This window comes from Oncorhynchus keta, chromosome 20 (assembly GCF_023373465.1).
Source record: "Oncorhynchus keta strain PuntledgeMale-10-30-2019 chromosome 20, Oket_V2, whole genome shotgun sequence".
NCBI lineage: Eukaryota > Metazoa > Chordata > Actinopteri > Salmoniformes > Salmonidae > Oncorhynchus > Oncorhynchus keta.
In genome coordinates, this window is record NC_068440.1 from 1,279,198 (window position 1) to 1,296,921 (window position 17,724).

Sequence of the window (17,724 nt, forward strand, 5' to 3'; positions counted from 1 at the left end):
ATATTACAATTCTTAAATTGTGCTTTAATAAATTAATTCAAGTATTTAAATGTACTTTATAGCATTCCTAATTTATTCTGCAAATGTTTTCTGCCAGAATATATTAGTAAACTATATTCACAAATGTTGAAGTTATTTCTGAAGAATTTACGGTATTAAACATTAGTAAAAGCACTAGCTCGCACCTGAAGAAGGGTCTGGCCGGAAAAAAACAGTAGCTCTGTGGTCTGGCTGTGGCTGGAAGAGTGTTTTAATTAGGCGGTGTTTACTTGTGGGGAGCAGTGCTCGTAGCTTCGAACTATCCTGTTCTCGCGAGCTTACATTGTTTCTCTGAAGCGAAACAATGTAAACTCGCGATATCAGGATGGTTTGTACGAGGTTAGAGCCCTAGCTAGCTGAACCAATAGTGAGAAGTGCAAACTAGGAATTGAAGCGCAAACACGGATTTCCTGTGGGATAAACGCACAGGCCTGGCTGATATAACGGTAAAATAATATGGAAATACACGTGTGCACTACATTGTATTCCGGTTTCAGTGATATGTTGATCCACGCAAGACCAATTCTAGTCAGCTAGCATCAAAGCTAACGAACGCGAGTAGCTAGGTAACGCTAGGAAAAATGGCGGTCAAATTAGCTAGCTAGCCAATGTTATGCTAGCATTAGGGAGCTAGCTAGCCAGCCGATCTAAATAACTATTAGCAAACGTTAGTTAAATATCAGAAATAGTTAACCAAACATATTTATTTGAACAAAATGACAATTTATGCAATTCTTCACGAAAGCAATTCGTGTGCCTGCATTTCTGCGAAATATCATGGCGTCGGCTAGCTAGTAACAACCTACGTAAGCCAGCCAATTCGACAGAACGTCGTAGTTAGTAGTGTGCTAGCTAGTCTAAGTCAACAAATTGTCATTTATCAAGCTACTTAGTTTACTAGTTGTCGAACTACACATTTTTGGTAATCCCATGTCTTTACCTATCACACTTAGCTAAACTGGCACAGTGATCAACTCACGACATTACTTAGTTAACGTTTGCATTTAGCCAGGTGACATCAACTAACTAGGTACAGTACGTTGGTTGGCTTATTAGCTAACGTTAGCTAGGTAACGTTATAAGGCCACCCGCAACTTAATAACAGTGCCTTCAACTATTCACACTCCTTGACTTTTTCCATATTTTGTTGTTACACAGCCTGAATTTAAAGTTCCATTTAAATTTTTACCCGGTCATGTCAAAGTGGAATTATGAAATTTGTACCAATTAATTAAAAATGAAAAGCTTAAATGTCTTGTTTGAACAAGTTACATCAGTTGCATGGCCTCACCTCTGTGAAATAAGTGTTTACTAGTGGTGTAAAAATATTTTAAAGTACTTAAATCGTTTTTTTGGTTCTGTACTTTATATTTTTGACAACATTCCTAAAGAAAATAATGTACTTCTTACACCATACATTTTTCCCTCACAACCAAAAGTATTTTGAATACTTAGTAGGACAGGAAATTGGTACAATTAACACAACTTATCAAGACCACATCCCTACTGCCACTTATCTGGCGGACTCACTAAATACAGGCTTTGTATGTAAATGATGTTGGAGTGTGCCCCTGGTTACCCGTAAAAGGAAAATGGTGCTGTCTGGTTTGCTTAATATAAGGAATTTTAAATGATTTATACTTTTACTTTTGATACTTAAGTATATTTTAGCAGTTGCATTTACTTTTGATACTCAAGTACATTTAAAACCAAATAGTTTTAGACTTTTACTCAGGTAGTATTTTACTGGGTGACTCACTTTTACCTGAGTCATTTTCTACTAAGGTGTACTATTTGTGTACTTTTTCCACAACTGGTGTTTACCATGATTAAATTAGTACCTAATTTTAGTGCGTACTCAGCCCCCACCTGTACTCTCTGTTGACCCATGACTCCGTGGCCACGGCACGCCTCCAACTCAGTTATCAAGTTTGCAGATGACACAACAGTGATAGAACCTGATTACCAACAATGACAAGACAGCCTACAGGGAGGAGGAGAAGGCCCTGGCAGAGGTGCCAGGAAAATAACTTCTCCCTCAACGTCAACAAAAGCTGATCGTGGACTTCAGGAGACAGAAGAGGGAGTACGCCCCTATCCACATCAACAGGACCGCAATGGAGAAGTTGAAAAGCTTCAAGTTCCTCAGCGTACACGTCACTGACAATCTGAAATGCACCCACACAGACAGTGTGGTGAAGAAGGCACAACAGCGCCTCTTCAACCTCAGGAGGCTGAAGACATTCAGAAGAAATACTACTGCACTGTTGGAGCTAGGGACACAAGCATTTTACAGATGCACAATTGATAGCATCCTATCAGGCTGTATCACTGCCTGCTACAGCAACTGAAATGCCTTCAACCACAGGGCTCTCCAGAGGGTGGTGCGGTCTGCTCAACGCATCACTGGGGGCACACTGTCTGACCTCCAGGACACCTACAGCACCCGATGTCACAGGAAGGCCAAAAAGATCAAGGTCATCAACCACCCAACCATGGCCTGTTCACCCCTCTATCATCCACAAGGTGAGGTCAGTACAGGTGCATCAAAGCTGGGACCGAGAGACTGAAAAACAGCTTCTATCTCAAGGGCATCAGACTGTTAAATAGCCATCACTAGCCGGCTACCACCCAGTTACTCAACCCTGCACCTTAGAGGCTGCTGCACTGTCTACATAGACATGGAATCACTGGTCACTTTAATGTTTACATACGGTTTTACTCAATTCATATGTATATATGGATTATACTGTATTTTAGTCAATGCCACTCCAACATGGCTTGTCCCAATATTTATATATTTCTTAATTCCATTTAACTTTTAGATGTGTGTGTATTATTGTGAATTGTTTGATACTACTGCACTGTTGGAGCTAGGGACACAAGTATTTTGCTATCTGCTAAATATGTGTATGTGACCAATCAGATTTGATCTCTGTACCCCACACATACAATGATCTTTAAGGTCCCTCAGTCAAGCAAATGAAACACAGATTCAACCACAAAGACCAGGGAGATTTTCCAATGCTTCACAAAGAAGGGCACCTGTTGGTAGATGGGTAAAAATAAAAAAGCAGACATTGAGTATCCCTTTGAGCATGGTGAAGTTATTAATTACACTTTGGATGGTGTATCAATACACCCAGTCACTACAAAGATACAGGCGTCCTTCCTAACTCCGTTTCTGGAAAGGAAAGAAACCGCTCAGTGATTTCCCATAAGGCCAATGGTGACTTTAAAACAGTTCGAGAGTTTAATGGCTTGATGGGAGAGCTGAGGATGGATCCTCACCTGGTTTTCATTGACCATTTTTCTTCCTTTCCCCCCACCATACAGCTGTTCTGTATCCCTTCCTTACTGAGTGCAATCCAACCCCTCACCAACGGCAATGAAATACCAAGTAACATGTCTTTTCACAGATGCCACACTCGAGACGGTACCCGTCCTCAGAAAGGGCCAGCCGGAGCAGTTATCAAGACCGGGACAGAGACAGAGGACGCAAGCAGAGGCACCGCAGATCGCCCTCTTTTTCCTCTAGCAGTGACCGGGAGAGGGATCGGGACAGAGACAGAAGGGGACGGGGAAACCGACAGGAGGGAAGCTACGCTCGCTCCAGGAGGTCTGTTTGTATGGCTGTGTTATATTTGTGTACTTGCAAACAAAATAATTGGTACGTAAGCTTTTGTACCTTATGATAGTTTATCTGGTAGAAATGTTTGTTAAACTCTCAATAGGTTCATGTACCAGTATCAAAGGGCTCTGATGGCATTAATTGAATAACGTGTAGACTTGAGTTGGTGGTCAGAGACACCACTGCTCTAACCCATTGTGTTGGGCGCCTCTTTTGCAGCTACGATAATCGCTCGGCAGACCGCAGGCCATACGACCGGCGCTACTGTGAGGGCTACCGCCGCCTGGACCAGAGCCACGAACGAGACCGCGGAAACCGGGAAAGGGAACATGGAGGTGCTCCAGCAGCAGCCGACGGCGGTTACTACGCACGTGACTTCTCACCGAGCATGTGCGACTACCGGAGGGGGCGCGAGAGGGAACGGGAGGAGTCGTACCGAAGGAAGGGCAGCAGGCGTAAGCACAAACGAAGGCGGCGTAGAACCAGGTCCTATAGCCCATCCTCCTCGGTGAGTACAGCCCGGCCCGAGCTTGTCCTTTAACCCTCCCGCTCCTTTCTATCTTTCTCTTCTCCTCGTGTCTTTCTGTCTCTACTTCTCTATTACCTTCTCTTGTCCACAGCTCCTGGACTTGGTAAGTAGTACAATCTTTTGTTTTGTTTTTGTCAGCAGGATTTGAGTAGCTGTTTTGTCTTAGTTAAATCCAGATTTACCTTCTACAGTCTTCTCATAAAATGAGTTGTGTAGTGAGACATTGACTGTTTTTGGACCCACGTGGATAAAGCATCATCCACATTCTCGCCTTCTGCGTTAAGTAGACATAAATGAGAGAGAGGACCATAGGCTGGCATGTATCTATGTATCACTGATGATTTTAATCTTGAACTATCTTTTGCTTGATTGCCTTACCATCCTCTCATTTTATTTGTTTTCTTGGGAAGTACTCTGCTTCGTTTTAAGTGGGCAATATCATAGTTTGATGTAGATATTTTTGGTATTTTCTGAATTGGCTTTTTGTTGGATGAATGGATGGATATGCAGGTTGCTTCCTTATTTGTAATAGCACGGGTTAAGAGGTAGAGGGGGAGAGAAGCAGAGGACAAAATGTGATCTTTGACTTGTTCCCTTGCACTATATCCCTATCGTTATATATTTCCTCACGTGGTGTCATACGAATCGCCCTATGACCACCACACCCACCTACAACCACTACATCAACTACAACATCACCCTCCTCCTCCCTCCTCTACCTGTGCCGCCTTCCATCGCCGTGGCTACGGCTGCCCCCGAAAACCCCCTGTCCCCTGTCGGTCGTGTCGTGACCTGCTAATGCTGTGGGGGCTGCAAACAGCGGAGTGACAGCCGGACGCGGGCACTGAGTGTGAGGGACGACGAGGAAGGGCACCTGATCTGTCGGAGTGGGGACGTCCTGCAAGAGAGATGTACTCACTGCCACTACTCTATCGTAACCCTTCTCCATATGAGTATTTAAAACCATAGAGCATTCACTGACAGGGGAGTGCCTGATGATGATGCCATGGTAGAATGCTGTTCGCTCTAGCTCAAAAAGCAGGGTGGATAGCACGCAAAAAAAGTTGAGGATATCGGTTTTAGATAAATACTGCTCGTTGTGTTGAGGCTATCTAGCTGTGGTTTTATATCAGAGATATTAGAGTTTTCCCCTAACACAACATTTCCTCAACTTCTTAATTGTCTCTTGCGTTTTAGTTTAAAGTCCAGGTCTAAAACATTATTTTTTTTGTAATACATTAAGTGGGAAAAGCAATTAGGAACGTTTGTTTTGAATAGTTTTGCAACCCTTCATATCTAGCCCTTGCCTTCAAAACTAACATGAGGCCTACCTAGTAAACATCCATAGGGCCTTGTCTGCGGTGTTGCATTTTTGACCTTTGACAGTGTTGCATCTTTTTAATGCTACACTTTATAGAAGTCTTTGTAGTGGTAAATTAAGAGCATGATTTGTATGCTTAAAAAAACACAGTTATTATGATCCATGATCTCATAAAACCCACCCACTTAACATATAGTCTTACCGTTTTCCAGCTCGTATCCCTGGCATGACTTGTATGTTCTTCCAGTCTGAAACCAAATTTATTTGCTTAGTCTGCACATTTACACTTATTTCAGAAGTTTTGCTTGAGTGGATTTTTCAATTACATAGGTTAACCAGTAAACCCTGCTCTAAATTAGGCACACCACCAAAACATCTGTAGGAATATACTTTTGGTTTTCGTTTCCTATAGGCTGCTGGGGGGCACTCAAACATTTTCCCATAATTTGTTCTGGTAGTGTGTGGACCCCGATTATCATAGGTTATCTAGGGCCGTGTAAAAGTAAACATTCCTTTTGGCATCCCATTTGTCCACAACCTGAAAAGGGGGATGGGTGCTAGTATTGAAACGCCTGTCACTTTTTTTTGCCTTGATGTCCCTGCTCCGGTCCACATGTCTAATTCTTCTCTTCCCTTCTTTCCCACTCTCTTTCCCTGTCTCTCTGTCTGTCTTCCAGATGAGATTGTCAGCACTCTGGGGGAAGGCACCTTTGGGAGGGTGATGCAATGTATTGACCATTGTCGGTATGTATGAAAACCGCTCTGACTGTTAGCTGGTGGCCCTTTTTTAAAGTCTCCAGAGTCCTCTATTTTTTTCTTTAAGTGTTCCCTCTACCTGCATTAGGTGTTTACTATTTACAAATAGTAGTTCTAGAGTTAGAGCCCTCCTTCGGCTGATCCTGTTATTCTATCACGTCGTGGCCGCTTGCTATGGGTGTATTAGCGCCTGCACTTAGGCTCACTATAGACGTCTGTGTGCTTCTCTATGGGTCCTGAGTTTAGGGGGATGGGCAATGATACCCCGTGCAAATTTGTTCCATGCTAATGTCCCTGCCTCTGCCCCCTGAAGCACAATACAGGTTTGAACTTGAACGAGATAAAGCCTAACTTCTTTTTGGTAAAATAACATGTTGCATAATCAACATGCAAGGACAAGGGAATAGAATGTACTCATCACAATACAGTTTGCTTGTATGAAATAAGGTGGAATTTCATGGCTCAACAAGTTTGGACAAATGTATCATGTTAAAGAGGCTGAAAACATTTTTTTCAAAAGCTATCCTTCGGGTATCCATCTTATTTTAGCTACCAAACCTGTGACACCAGGTTCCCAAGCAACAGCACTAACTCAGTTATCTAGATGGACCTAATTTAGGGAATCACAGCTTTGCACAGCAAGGTATTCCCTCATGTGTTTTGTGGCTATATTCATCATGTGGTGTGGTAGTTATGTCTTTGTCATTCATACTGTATTTGTCTTTCAGGGGAGGGGCCGCTGTTGCTCTGAAGATCATAAAAAATGTGGAGAAATACAAGGAAGCAGCTCGTCTGGAGATCAATGTGCTGGAGAGAATCAATGAGAAAGATCCGGAAAACAAACAGTGAGTAGCCTACTACTGACTCAGACCACTACGGTGTATTGTTCATTACCAGGGATTTTTCTCCAATTTAAATACTTTCTCCAAACAGTGTAATTACATTCATTTTCAGGAATGGACTTAAATGACTAAAATCAGGTATGAAGTATGTAGAAAAGATAATGGACCTATATATTTTGAAATAATATAATCTTTGTGAGAACTCGACAATCAAGGAGACTTGAAAATTCCAATTTAGAGGTATTGATTTTATTAGGTTTAACACGTTGAGCTTTAAAACGACAATTTTTCTTTCAGCTCCATGGCCAACTGTGTAGAATTGCAGGAAATTAGCTTTTAAACTGCAAAAATATCTCTCTGCTCCATGGAGAAATCTGTAGATATGCATAAAGTTGGCTTAATAAATTATATTAAATGCAAACCTTTCTCTACATCACTGAGATGGGGTGGCCTCAGAAATTCAGCCTTGCTAACCACTCCCATTGCCACACCCACCACCTATGCCCCCCCCGTTTGATCCTGAAGAAAACCCCTAATTACACAGGACCCTGTGTCATTTTGTTTTTATTGACTTATGTTTACATTTAGTTATGTAACCCCTCTCATCTTTCCTCCCAGCCTGTGTGTGCAGATGTATGACTGGTTCGACTACCACGGCCACATGTGTATCTCCTTCGAGCTGCTGGCCCTCAGCACCTTCGACTTCCTCAAGGAGAACAACTACCTGCCCTATTCCATTGCCCAGGTCCGACACATGGCCTACCAGCTATGCCTGTCCGTCAAGTGTAAGTATATATTTATTTGTATATAAAAAAAAAACATTGCCTTTATTTAACCGGGTAAGTAATTGAGAACACATTTTCTTTCACAATAATGGCCCGACATAAGTGCAGAAACTAGCAGTCAACTAGTCATAATTGTCACTCCACAGCCTAGCTGTCAAGTGTAAGTGCACACCGATATTACGCTACTATCTTGTATTTATTGCCTTTGTTCAACCAGATGAGTTATCAAAAGCACATTCTCTTTAACAATTTCAACATGACCTACCAACTGGTCATAAGTCTCACTCCAACAACCAATGCCCTACATAGACCCCTATCACTACCGTGACACAAGCCTTCATTCATTCTTATTTGTTGATTTAGCCATCCCCCTCCTTACTCACCTAGAGAGGTAGGAATTGGACTATAAGGCCACCATTGTTTGCAATAAGAAGTCTTTAGCCACATGAGGGCATCGTTGGTTCAAACACACCTATCAGAAGAGTGTTCTTTTCGTTGACCACCATCGAATGTGAATGGCTGTTGGGATTTTAATTGGTATTTTTTCCTCACAGTTCTTCATGATACCAAGTTGACGCACACAGACCTGAAGCCAGAAAACATCCTGTTTGTCAATTCCGACTTCACTATGACCTATAATGTAGAGAAGGTGAGACGAGGAGTCGGGCCCCAGGATAATAGGCTTTCTGCAGAGCCTGTTTTGCTTTGAGGCTACATCCCAAATGGTACCATATTACCTAATAGTGCACTACTTTTAACCAGGGCCTGTTCAAATGTAGTGCTCTATATAGGGGAAAGGGTGCCATTTGGGACATAGGCTGAGTGTCATCGCAAATGCTTTGGCAGTCAGCTATTGCCTGAAGTGCAAATGACGATTAGATCTAAATGTACCAAAACAAATGGGAATCATTTTCAGTTTGGATACAGGTATGGTTTAATGTCAGAAGCTTGAAAATAGATAATGTCAATGTTACTAGATATCAGGACTAATCAAGGTGTCATTCACTGGCCAATTGTCTAAAAGTTTAGCTTTACGTGTTTCATGAGGTTTGAAAAAAAAAGTTGCATTCTGCCTTTTATTTTTAACAAAACTATAAGGTTCTAAGCCATGTCCTTTTTCACCTTCCTCCCTACAGAAGCGCGACGAGCGGACAGTGAAGAGCACGGACGTACGGGTGGTGGACTTTGGCAGCGCCACATTTGACCACGAGCACCACAGCACCATCGTCTCCACACGGCACTACCGTGCCCCGGAAGTCATACTAGGTGAGTGACGTTCCAGAGTTAGCCCTATCTTCCTTCAGGCCAGTTAGCTGAACAATTGGATGAGGACTATTCTAAACTAAGGGTGCTGTAGCCACTACATCGACAATGGACTGCTACAGTGTTATGATTATTATGAATAATGACTAAATGATGTATACATTTAACGTATAATTATAACTGTCTTTCTATAATGATAAATAATGTTTGTTCATTAGGAAGGGGTTATGTAGCATAGACCTAGGAAGAAAGGAATGGAGAAAGAGCATTAACCTATGTTTGAACCGAACTGGCTGTAACTCTGGGGAGATTAGATAAGACAGGGAGAGCCCCTCCAGAGCTCTAGTATCTGGGGGAGACTGGAACTGTCAGCTGAGTGGTAATAAACTGTGGTGAGACTTCATGATAATATCCAAAGGTTGGTGTGTATGCATGTGTGTAGGTAGGGTAAGAGACAGTTCTAAAAGGAATGTCTTTGTATATGAACAGCAGCGCTCTCGTAAATAAACCTTACTGACTATTGTAAACTGGCCTCTGTATATTTCATTTAAATAAGAACCTTACAAATTCTTAGTAATAAACAGTGTTTTAAGTGAAGCTCAGTTTATGAACATTAAAAACAAAATTCACATGACATATAGTCTGTCTGGTTGGGCTATTCTAAAACAGAGGGGGTGTTCCTTAGCAGTGGCATTGAACTGCCATAATCTGCCAGTTCGGTTCCAGTCAGGTAGACACTGAACAGCAACCCACAGTCAGACATTAAGCACAGTTGACTGGCTTTGTACTCACTTTGCAGTACATGAGACAATTAGTCGAGTGTGCTTGCTCAGAGTTGAGCTGAGTTGATTGTCTTTTCACATACTTTCAACGCTTAATGTGTAAGCTTACCCATGGTCTGTTATGTGGCCTGTATGAGTCCTTGTTCTATTTAAATAAGCTAAATCTTCACCCTCTTGATCTATGATGCCAGTTGTGAAGTCACAACCAATGTTAAGGCAGGAAGCTGCTGCTGCCGAAACTTTGGTTGTTGCTTTTGATAAGTCCAAGCACTGGAGCAAGCGTGTGAGGCGAGGGTCTTACATTGAGCTTTTTCATTGTTTTATTAAGTTTCCACCAGCCTACACAGCACCAATTCAGATGGAGAATCCCAATTGACAATACTTTTAGTCCAGTATTAGGCTTAATCTGTGTCCGGGAAACCACCCCCAAAAACATTCACCCATTCTGTGTTTTGTCCTGTAGAGATGGGCTGGAGCCAGCCGTGTGATGTGTGGAGCATCGGTTGCATCCTGTTCGAGTACTACCTGGGCTTCACCTTGTTCCAGGTAAAGCCCCACTTCCCTTCCCAATCCCATACTGTCTGTGGCGACAGCTGCCTTCCAAGATTACTCTCCGTGTCTGGTCGATTCGAGTTGTCAGGAAGGACTGAACAAAGCCCAGAATGGCTTTCGCGCACACATAAGCAAACACACACACACACTGAGCCACAGAGAGTGCAGCAGAGAGACACAGCTGCTAATCCAATTGGGATCAACCCTTGGTTGACGTTGTCCTCCGTGTTCTGCCTGGCTATGCTAACGCCATAGGTGATGGCGCTCTCATACTATTCCACTCATTCTATTCAAAGCTCTCAGCATTTATGGCCAAATTTTACTCTGTGCTATCAGTCAAATTGTTGCAAGATAGATAATGGTGTGTGTTGGCATCGGTCTCGTTGCTGATATCCACAATCTACATTTATGGCCATTTATACACTGAAAGAGATGCAATTAAGATTTACCTTTGCTGTCTTGTTTGTTCATCCCTCCCTCAGACTCATGATAACAGGGAGCATCTGGCCATGATGGAGAGAATACTGGGGCCGGTGCCCTCCAGGATGATACGCAAGACAAGGTCAGAGCTGCATCTGTGTAGTTGCAGATCAAAAAGTCATCTATCACACACACCCATAGTGTTGCTTTGTCTAGTTGTTGACGCAGAGCATCAAAGTGAAGTTGTAGGTTTATGCCACATCAAAGGGCCTGTTGGGGATCTTTGTCTGTGGGTATTGAACCCTATGGCAACTCTTCCATTTTTTATTTTTATTTTATTTATTTCACCTTTATTTAACCAGGTAGGCTAGTTGAGAACAAGTTCTCATTTGCAACTGCGACCTGGCCAAGATAAAGCATAGCAGTGTGAACAGACAACACAGAGTTACACATGGAGTAAACAATTAGCAAGTCAATAACACAGTAGAAAAAAAATGGGCAGTCTATATACAATGTGTGCAAAAGGCATGAGGAGGTAGGCGAATAATACAATTTTGCAGATTAACACTGGAGTGATAAATGATCAGATGGGCATGTACAGGTAGAGATATTGGTGTGCAAAAGAGCAGAAAAGTAAATAAATAAAAACAGTATAAAAACAGTATGGGAATGAGGTAGGTGAAAAGGGTGAGCTATTTACCAATAGACTATGTACAGCTGCAGCGATCGGTTAGCTGCTCGGATAGCTGATGTTTGAAGTTGGTGAGGGAGATAAAAGTCTCCAACTTCAGCGATTTTGCAATTCGCTCCAGTCACAGGCAGCAGAGTACTGGAACGAAAGGCGGCCAAATGAGGTGTTGGCTTTAGGGATGATCAGTGAGATACACCTGCTGGAGCGCGTGCTACGGATGGGTGTTGCCATCGTGACCAGTGAACTGAGATAAGGCGGAGCTTTACCTAGCATGGACTTGTAGATGACCTGGAGCCAGTGGGTCTGGCGACGAATATGTAGTGAGGGCCAGCCGACTAGAGCATACAAGTCGCAGTGGTGGGTGGTATAAGGTGCTTTAGTGACAAAACGGATGGCACTGTGATAGACTGCATCCAGTTTGCTGAGTAGAGTGTTGGAAGCCATTTTGTAGATGACATCGCCGAAGTCGAGGATCGGTAGGATAGTCAGTTTTACTAGGGTAAGCTTGGCAGCGTGGGTGAAGGAGGCTTTGTTGCGGAATAGAAAGCCGACTCTGGATTTGATTTTTGATTGGAGATGTTTGATGTGAGTCTGGAAGGAGAGTTTGCAGTCTAGCCAGACACCTAGGTACTTATAGATGTCCACATATTCAAGGTTGGAACCATCCAGGGTGGTGATGCTAGTCGGGCATGCGGGTGCAGGCAGCGATCGGTTGAAAAGCATGCATTTGGTTTTACTCGCGTTTAAGAGCAGTTGGAGGCCACGGAAGGAGTGCTGTATGGCATTGAAGCTCGTTTGGAGGTTGGATAGCACAGTGTCCAATGACGGGCCGAAAGTATATAGAATGGTGTCGTCTGCGTAGAGGTGGATCAGGGAATCGCCCGCAGCAAGAGCAACATCATTGATATATACAGAGAAAAGAGTCGGCCCGAGAATTGAACCCTGTGGCACCCCCATAGAGACTGCCAGAGGACCGGACAGCATGCCCTCCGATTTGACACACTGAACTCTGTCTGCAAAGTAATTGGTGAACCAGGCAAGGCAGTCATCCGAAAAACCGAGGCTGTTGAGTCTGCCGATAAGAATTTGGTGATTGACAGAGTCGAAAGCCTTGGCGAGGTCGATGAAGACGGCTGCACAGTACTGTCTTTTATCGATGGCGGTTATGATATCATTTAGTACCTTGAGTGTGGCTGAGGTGCACCCGTGACCGGCTCGGAAACCAGATTGCACAGCGGAGAAGGTACGGTGGGATTCGAGATGGTCAGTGACCTGTTTGTTGACTTGGCTTTCGAAGACCTTAGATAGGCAGGGCAGGATGGATATAGGTCTATAGCAGTTTGGGTCCAGGGTGTCTCCCCCTTTGAAGAGGGGGATGACTGCGGCAGCTTTCCAATCCTTGGGGATCTCAGACGATATGAAAGAGAGGTTGAACAGGCTGGTAATAGGGGTTGCTGCACCCTGCCCCCTTTTATCTATATATGCCGCTCTTCCTCAATCTTTGCAATAATTTCTCTCTCCCCTTTAACTCAGGAAGCAGAAATATTTTTACCGTGGCCGTCTGGACTGGGACGAGAGCTCGTCAGCTGGGAGATACGTGAGGGAGAACTGCAAACCCTTACGGGTAAGAGAGCAGCTCCTTGTGTAGCACCCCACTACTTATCTTCCTTCCCATTCACTCCCTTATGTCAGATTAACCAGGGATTTCTGATATCAACCTCTATTTAGACATGATTGAAATTAACCCTAACCCCAAATATAGTATTCACATTTTCCTGATTTTCATTATGTTCATCACATGTTCTCAGAGGTACCTGTTGTCGGAAGCCGAGGAGCACCATCGGTTGTTTGACCTGATTGAGAGCATGCTGGAATACGAGCCCGCTAAGCGCCTGGCCCTGGCAGACTCCCTCAGACACCCTTTCTTCGAATCGGGGACAGCAGGCGATGCGGTGGGGGGGAAGAGCTGGGAGGGCAACCGCGACATCAGCCGGTGACCCGGGACCTCCACAGACTCTTAACGATAGAGCGATTTTTCAGGTGGAGCAGACCGATACGACCACTTAAGGCGGTACGGCCAAATTTGATGGCCCTTATCAGTCTGAAATCCCTTGGCCATTCATCACAGCATGGACCCGTTTCCTCCTGCTTACTGTACTGCCCCCACCCATCTCCACAATTAGGAGAGAGGCTCATGCTGGCAGCTAGAAAACCAGAAGGACTTCAGAAAAAGTCAGCCCTCCTTTTAGTCCTCTCGGCTTCTGCTCCAACAGAAGGCATATGACCAAGAGGGGAGTTTTTAGCCCAACCTTAGATTTCCCAGCTCCAGTCTTCCGCATGTAAAGGAAAGGACCGGCCTTGTGTAGTGGAACACTAGTGAGAGCAAGAGAATCCTTACTCTGAAAGCCAATATCGTGACCTCTTCATTTGAGGTGAAACGCTTGGAGAAGAGGGGCACTGTCTTGTATTTATTTGGAAACTCAGCTATCAATCTTGGCTAATGTTAGCCAATCGACTGGCACGTTTCGTCAATGAGTGATTGCCACTCCACATTTATTGCTTATATAGGCCTCTCCTATTGATATAATATATCTACTGTATCTCTGTTACGTTATGCAATGCTTCTGAGGAGAGGGATTGATGCCATATTAATGTAATAATAGTAGTCACAACTGGACATGTTTTCTCAGCTGGTCTTCATCTAGTCTGGGGAAATGACAGACACTCACAAATCAGACCCCATACAACACAAACTGTAAACTGCCTTTGACATGTGTGATAGTATCAGGCCTGTGGTCTGAGATGAAGCACACACAGGGTCATAATAGTAACGTATGCCACAGGCACACAGCAGCACACGGTTTACAGTATTTATTATGAGACGCTACCGCTGTTCATCTCCTCCCTGTACATTTGTTTTTTTTGTATAAGATTTAAATGTATAAAACTACGTATGATTGTCGAATTAAAGTTAAGTCCTCCTTTGCCAAGGCTTGTAGCGCCGTTGGTTGAGTTATGGGGAGGCGTTTTTCTCTTAAATACTCGACTGTGTCTATGAACCCTGATTTATTTAATGACTGTAGTGTGTTTTGGCCAATGATATAGAAGGCTGTCAGGAAACCCTTGACTGATCCTGGCTTATTGCGCTATTTAGTAGTGTTTTACCATCAACTCTGCTGCTTCCTAAATAGTCTAGATGAGTAGTGTTAGGACATGGGCTCTGAAATTGTCTTCTCACCCCTATTAGAGGAGAAGGACCAAGGTCCCTCCCCTCGAATGTTCCCCTCCGATGCGTTTTGAGAAGGAGTAGAAAAGGGTTTGCAAGAAAATATTGAGATTCACTCATGGCCACTCCTCTGTAAAGTCTGCCGTGTCACCCACAGGAAGGGCCAAGGACAGGAGGATCAGCTGTGGCAGCCATGCAGGAGTACCTACCGTCATGGGTATTCATCCATCTTTCAGTAACTCCCTGGCCTGCTTTCCCTCGCTCCCTCATATGCTACCATAAACTAGAGCACAGCCTATACAGAATCTGTAGGTGTGTGCCAGTAAACTAAGGTTAAGTTCACTGGGTGTACTGAAGAATTAACCTTTAATAAACGTCGAGCTATAGAAACCAAAAATAACCCAGAAAATGCGTTGAATTGGATTTTGTACAAACAGTTTATTTCCATCGGTCAAAATGTATAGACATGATCAAGGGTGGTGGGGATTGAGTGACTTTTGTGCTATTTGGGTACAAAGTAGTGGATGGCTGATGGCTCAAGGTTGCACCAATGAGTCACTGTCAACTTCAAATGGCAGCTATTCTAAAGAAAAGGCGGATATCCCCTTTCTGACATTGAAAACAAACGTGATTCATGCCTCAATGCGGTCTTCCCCCCCAGACTGTGGCTCTCTGCCCCCTCTCTTTACTTATGGTCAGAACTAACAGAAATATCACCTGGCAACACAGGCCTATAACTATACCTACACTGACAGTTCATTAAACTAACCAAATTCAAATAATGGGAATGGGTCATTCCATGTAATTGAAAACTACACTAGTTTGTTTGCATCCCTGTAATGAGATTAGTGCTTATGTCTTCAGCTAATTTGCCTGAGAAGCAGGGAGGGTTGTCTGAAATCCCAATAAGAGGAGACAAGGCACTTTACCGGACAAATGCGCAGGAGTCCATCAACCGGAGTACCTCAAAGCAATACTGTTTTGCCACTGAGGAATGTGGATTACCTGACTTCTTTGGTTACAACAAATCGACTATTTACAGGTATGTGCCAAAAAATGACAATGCGGGTCACACTTGAAATAGCCTTGCATTGATTTTTGTTATGTCTTTATTATTAGTATGGTTGGCTGTATTGTAAATAATGTAGTTTACATTCTGTCATGACAATGCCACTTTTCTAAGACTGTTCAGATCAACTTGCAATCAGAGACCGTGCATGTATTAAGTTGTGTAGTTTCCCTCCTTTGTACTAGCCTTGTGCAGAAAACATCTTCCCGACCGAATTATTTGTTTGGCTTTGACAGGTTTGAAAAAACAGGCCATTAGTTGAGTTCCTCCAGCTCTGAGTGAGAGATACTAAAACTCTACTGCAGCGCAGACACACAACTAGAGAAGGATTTTAAGTCCCTGGGTGATCCCATCAAGCAGTTCAGCAATTGTGTCAGGGACAGGGACAAAACCAGACAACAAAATACACACGAATAAGTGCATGGGGGACCGATGGAAGAGCATAGTGGTGAGCATGGGCTCAACGGAAGAGCGTAGTTGTAGTCCGGAGGCACAGCAGTCAGAAGGAAGACTGTCTCTTGCAGAGAGCTGTACCAGACTCTTGGCTCAGAGCATACCAGGCTGACATTCAAAGAGAGAGGTTGAGGTGGTTGGCCATTGTTTTTAGTAGATATCAAATAATTAAAGGCCAGTTTCCCAGACAGAAATTATGACTAATCCTGGACTAGAAAGCACTTTCAATGGAGATTCTTAATTGAACAGGCTTTTTAGTCCAGGCCGAAGCTAAATCTTGTGTCTGGGAAACTGTCCCTTAGATACTAGATACTTATCTAAATAAGCTCTAAGTACAGTGCATTTGGAAAGTATTCAGACCCCTTTACGTTTATCCGCATTTTGTTACGTCACAGCCTTATTCTAAAATGTATTGAATACATTTTTTCCCTCATCAATTACACACAATAGCCCATAATGTATTACTGCAAATGTATAAAAAAAAACATACCTTTTGCTATGAGACTTGAAATTGAGGTCGGGTGCATCCTGTTTCCATTGATCATCCTTGATATTTCTACAAATTCAATTGATTGAACATGATTTGGAAAAGCACACATCTGTCTGTATAAGGTCCCACATTTGACACTGCATGTCAGAGCAAAAACCAATCCGAGGTCTAAGGAATTGTCTGTAGAGCTCCAAGGCAGGATTGTGACGAGGCACACATCTGGGGAAGGGTAGCAAAACATATCTGCAGCATTGAAGGTCCCCAAGAACACAGTAGCCTCCGTCATTGTTAAATTGAAGAAATTTGGAACCACCAAGACTCTTTCTAGAGCTGGCCGCCCGTCCAAACTGAGCAATCGGGAGAAGGGTCTTGGTCAGGTAGGTGACCAGGAACCTGATGGTCACTCTGACAAGAGCTCCTCTGTGGAGATGGGAGAAACTTCCAGATGGACAACTATCTCTGCAGCACTCCACCAATCAGGCCTTTATGGTAGAGTGGCCAGACGGAAGCCACTCCTCAGTACAAGGCACATAACAGCCCGCTAGCAGCTTGCCAAAAGGCATCTAAAGGACTCAGACCATGAGAAACAAGGTTCTCTGGTCTGATGAAACCAAGATTGAACTCTTTGGCTAAATGCCAAGTGTCACGTCTGGAGGAAACCTGGCACCATTGCTACGGTGAAGCATGGTGGTGGCAGCATCATGTTGTGGGGATGTTTTTCAGGGACTGGGAGACTAGTCAGATCGAGGGAAACATGAACGGAGCAATGTACAGAGAGGTCCTTGTTGAAAACCTGTTCCAAAGCTCTTAGGACCTCAGACTTGGGCGAAGGTTCAACTTCCAACAGGACAACAACCCTAAGCACACAGCCAAGA

General features: G+C 43.6%; 1 protein-coding gene across 3 annotated transcripts; it reads left to right on the top strand.

Annotated features, from left to right (window-relative positions):
* Positions 1-319: 319 nt before the first annotated feature.
* On the top strand, positions 320-14,655 carry LOC118399125 (dual specificity protein kinase CLK2-like). Of its 3 annotated transcripts, none has more exons than XM_035794937.2 (13): positions 320-485; positions 3,459-3,658; positions 3,890-4,178; positions 5,020-5,110; positions 6,198-6,264; positions 7,005-7,121; positions 7,737-7,903; positions 8,458-8,552; positions 9,040-9,169; positions 10,412-10,494; positions 10,983-11,062; positions 13,145-13,235; positions 13,420-14,655. In XM_035794937.2, exons 2-13 carry the CDS (start codon positions 3,459-3,461, stop codon positions 13,606-13,608), a joined length of 1,599 nt encoding a protein of 532 aa, XP_035650830.1. In that variant the 5' UTR covers positions 320-485; the 3' UTR covers positions 13,609-14,655. The 3 variants fall into 3 exon arrangements, with proteins under 3 accessions (XP_035650830.1, XP_052327846.1, XP_052327847.1); XM_052471886.1 differs by lacking the exon at positions 320-485 and adding an exon at positions 1,363-2,565; XM_052471887.1 differs by lacking the exons at positions 320-485; positions 3,459-3,658; positions 5,020-5,110 and having other exon boundaries at positions 4,030-4,178.
* Positions 14,656-17,724: the final 3,069 nt, after the last annotated feature.